General features: G+C 52.9%; 1 protein-coding gene across 1 annotated transcript in view; it reads left to right on the plus strand.

Annotated features, from left to right (window-relative positions):
* The window catches only part of dtx1 (deltex 1, E3 ubiquitin ligase), a gene marked incomplete at both ends in the record, with an annotated part of 34,056 nt that extends 31,276 nt beyond the window's left edge, over window positions 1–2,780 (plus strand). The window contains 3 exons of the mRNA XM_084439453.1: window positions 1–87; window positions 1,580–1,669; window positions 2,556–2,780. The exon at window positions 1–87 is cut by the window's left edge and continues 75 nt beyond it. Of these exons, the coding sequence (XP_084295579.1) occupies window positions 1–87; window positions 1,580–1,669; window positions 2,556–2,780 (402 nt within the window). The remainder of the gene's footprint in view (window positions 88–1,579; window positions 1,670–2,555) is intronic.
* Between the last annotated feature and the right edge of the window lie 625 nt (window positions 2,781–3,405).

A 3,405-nucleotide genomic window follows, 5' to 3' on the forward strand; every position in this document is an offset into this window, starting at 1 on the left:
GAGTACCACGTCATCCCCCACTCCCTGCCCGGCCACCCGGAGGCCAAGACCATCCGCATCGTCTACGACATTCCCGCCGGCGTCCAGGTCTGCCTCCTCCGCCCTCGCTCCCCGCCCACGGCCCACCCCCGCCCGCCTTGCTCGCCGTGGCGTCTAGATCTGCCCGGGCCGCGCCGGCGTGTCGGACCGCTCTACCGGGGGTGACCTGTAGGGGAGGAGGGAGGGTGGGCTCTGCGTTGATGATGCGCTCTACGCCGACGACGACGTGCTCTACGTCGCTGACGGACCTGACGTGTTCCTGAGAGAGAGAGAGAGCACGGCCCACTTCCTCTTGCAGATGGAGGGGGGGGTTGTGGAGGGGAGAGAGGCTGCATGCTGTATTTCATCCTGACTGCAGAGCTGAGCTTTAATAGAGTCAATAAACTGACCTTTATACCAGAGGAGGCGGCTCGGTGTCCCTGGGGAGAGGAGCCGGGGCCGTCTCTCTCCACCCCTCTCTCTCTCCACCCCTCTCTCTCTCCACCCCTCTCTCTCTCCCCCACACTCTGTCCCCCACTCTCTCTCCACCCCTCTCTCTCTCCACCCCTCTTTCTCTCCACCCCTCTCTCTCTCCCCCACACTCTCTCTCCCCCACACTCTGTCCCCCACTCTCTCTCCACCCCTCTCTCTCTCCACCCCTCTCTCTCTCCACCCCTCTTTCTCTCCACCCCTCTCTCTCTCCCCCACACTCTCTCTCCCCCACACTCTGTCCCCCACTCTCTCTCCACCCCTCTCTCTCTCCACCCCTCTCTCTCTCCACCCCACACTCTCTCCCCCCCCTCTCTCTCCAACACCCCCCCCCTCCCCCCGCCACACACTTTCTCTCTCTCTCTCTTGCTCTCTCTGTCTCTCTCCCTCTCTCTCTCACTCTCTCTCTTTCTCTCTCTCTCTCTCTCTCTCTCTCACTCTACTGGGTGAATATCCACAGCACACCATAAGCCCGTCATCAGGCACCCCCCCCCCCACACACACTTTCTCTCTCTCTCTCTCTCTCTCTCTCTCTCTCTCTCTCTCTCTCTCTCACCCTCTCTCTCGCCCTCTCTCTCTCGCTCGCTCTCTCTCTCGCCCTCTCTCTCGCTCTCTCTCTCTCGCCCTCTCTCTCTCGCGCTCTCTTTCTCCCTCTCTCTCTTTCTCCCTCTCTCTTCCTCTCTCTCTCTCTCTCCCTCTCTCTCTCTCTCTCTCTCTCTCTCTCCCCTCACTCTACTGGCTGAATACACACTGTGAATACTACACACTACAGTGAAAGTATTGTAAGGCAGCACACAGATGCACCACACTGTCCCCTCATAGAACAGTGAGGAACACCTTGTGTTCAAGCTTTCATCTGGGGAAAGCGAATGTCATTGGCACAGCACTTATCTTAGAACCAATGATATGACAGAGTGCAAATCGCAATGAGAATATGGTGACTACTGTACCAAGAGAGGCTAGTCCTGCTAATTGAAATGAACAGAAATAATTAATTTAATTATTATTATAATTAATTGAAACCGAAAGAGAGGGGTTGTGACTGTTTTTTTGTTTCATCCATTCTCCCCAGACTACCGAGCACCCCAGCCCAGGGAAGAAGTACAGCGCCAGGGGCTTCCCGCGCCACTGCTACCTCCCTGACATCGAGAAGGGCCGGAAGGTAAGGTTGACCCCAGGAGCCCCGTGTCTCTGGAGCAGAGCACCAAGCAAGGCGGCGGTATAGCTCAGTTGGTAGAGCGGGTCGTTCAGTGATCGTAGGGTCGGTGGTTCGAATCCCGGCTCCTCCTGACTACCTGTCGAAGTGTCCTTGGGCAAGACACTGAACTCCAAATTGCTCCCAATGAGCAGGCAAGCGCCTTGCATGGCAGCTACCGCCATTGGTGTGTGAATGGTGCTCCTGGCCAGTGTAACAACTGGATGGGGAGCGCGTTACAAATACAGTACCTATACCTAAACCTGAAACGGTAGAAAGAACCTCCCAAATCAAACTTTATTTGTATAGCGCATTTCATACACAGAGAACATCAGTGAAAGCTGCATGTTTTACTCGACACTTTTGCATTGCTTAGGTAAACTGGGATCTCCTCTTTGTGTAATCCGTAAAATTACTTTTAAGCGATCATTATAATAATTCCATAAGTGTATTACAGTGAGCTTTTCTCTGGACGGACCGATTTCAGTCCAGTAAAACAGATCAAATCAAATCAAATCGCACTTTATTTGTAGAGCGCATTTCATACACAGAGGCAACACAATGCGCTTTACAGAGAGCAATGGGAGGGTGGGCATAGGTTCCACCCCAACATATTCGAGAGGGAAGCAAAAAAAAACAGTTTCACTCAGCGGCCAGAAAGGTGAGCTGTAAAAATTCTTCCCTGACCTCTCTCAACGATACGACCGAGCAAGCTCCTGGAAAATGTTTTGTCTATTGGCTAAGAACATATACAGAGCAGTAAACATGGGCTAGGACCCTAGGTTTCTTTGTGGATGTGTCAGATGTGAAGGGTAACCACTGGACCGTGACCCCTGACCCCTCCCTCTCCAAGGTCCTGAAGCTGTTGATCACGGCGTGGGACCGGCGCCTCATCTTCACCATCGGAACGTCCAGCACCACCGGCGAGTGCGATACGGTCGTCTGGAACGAGGTCCACCACAAGACGGAGTTCGGCTCCAACCTGACCGGCCACGGCTATCCGGACCCCAACTACCTGGACAACGTGCTGACCGAGCTGTCGGCCCAGGGGGTGGGGGAGGACAACCTGAAAGACTGAGGGGGTGTAGAGGGATGCCATGCCCCCCCATAACCCAACCCCCCGCCCCTCTCTCTAACAGAGAAGGGGCGGCCGTCTGCGTGATGGTCCGACATGCTGCAGAGAACCGTCTTTTCCTCCAAAACTCCCACAATCCATCAGATATGTGGTCAGAACCGCAAAATAAATACAGCCAAAGACACAGTTATGACCAGTGTCATGGTTCCGTTTTTTGCGTTTACCCAAACATGTAAACATTTCCAACTGCTGTCTCTTTGTCCACGCCTTGAGGATATGTATTCTTGCCAAATTTTCAATCTGATAGATCGGTTGGAAAATAAATAAGTAGGTAAAAGAATGTAAAGATCCGATTGTGTTTAAGCTGTAAGTGAGCCGTTCATCGGTTCCTTTCAGACTGGGTTTGCGGACCCGCGCCCTGTTGAGGAGGAAGTGATGTGGAGATATTGGAGGAGATGTACTTTGTACGCATGTCCTGGAGTCACAGGTCGACTTAAACGTTGCATTTAAATGTTGGCCGCATATCTGCGATTTTTTGCAAAGACGGTTGGTTTGAGCTCTTGAAGTTCTTTCCAAGTTGTTCTAGTTTATGAAATGTGTGTCTGTAAAAGAGTTGGGAAATGTAGTC

Source organism: Borostomias antarcticus, assembly GCF_949987555.1.
Source record: "Borostomias antarcticus genome assembly, chromosome: 6".
Classification (NCBI taxonomy): Eukaryota; Metazoa; Chordata; class Actinopteri; order Stomiiformes; family Stomiidae; genus Borostomias; species Borostomias antarcticus.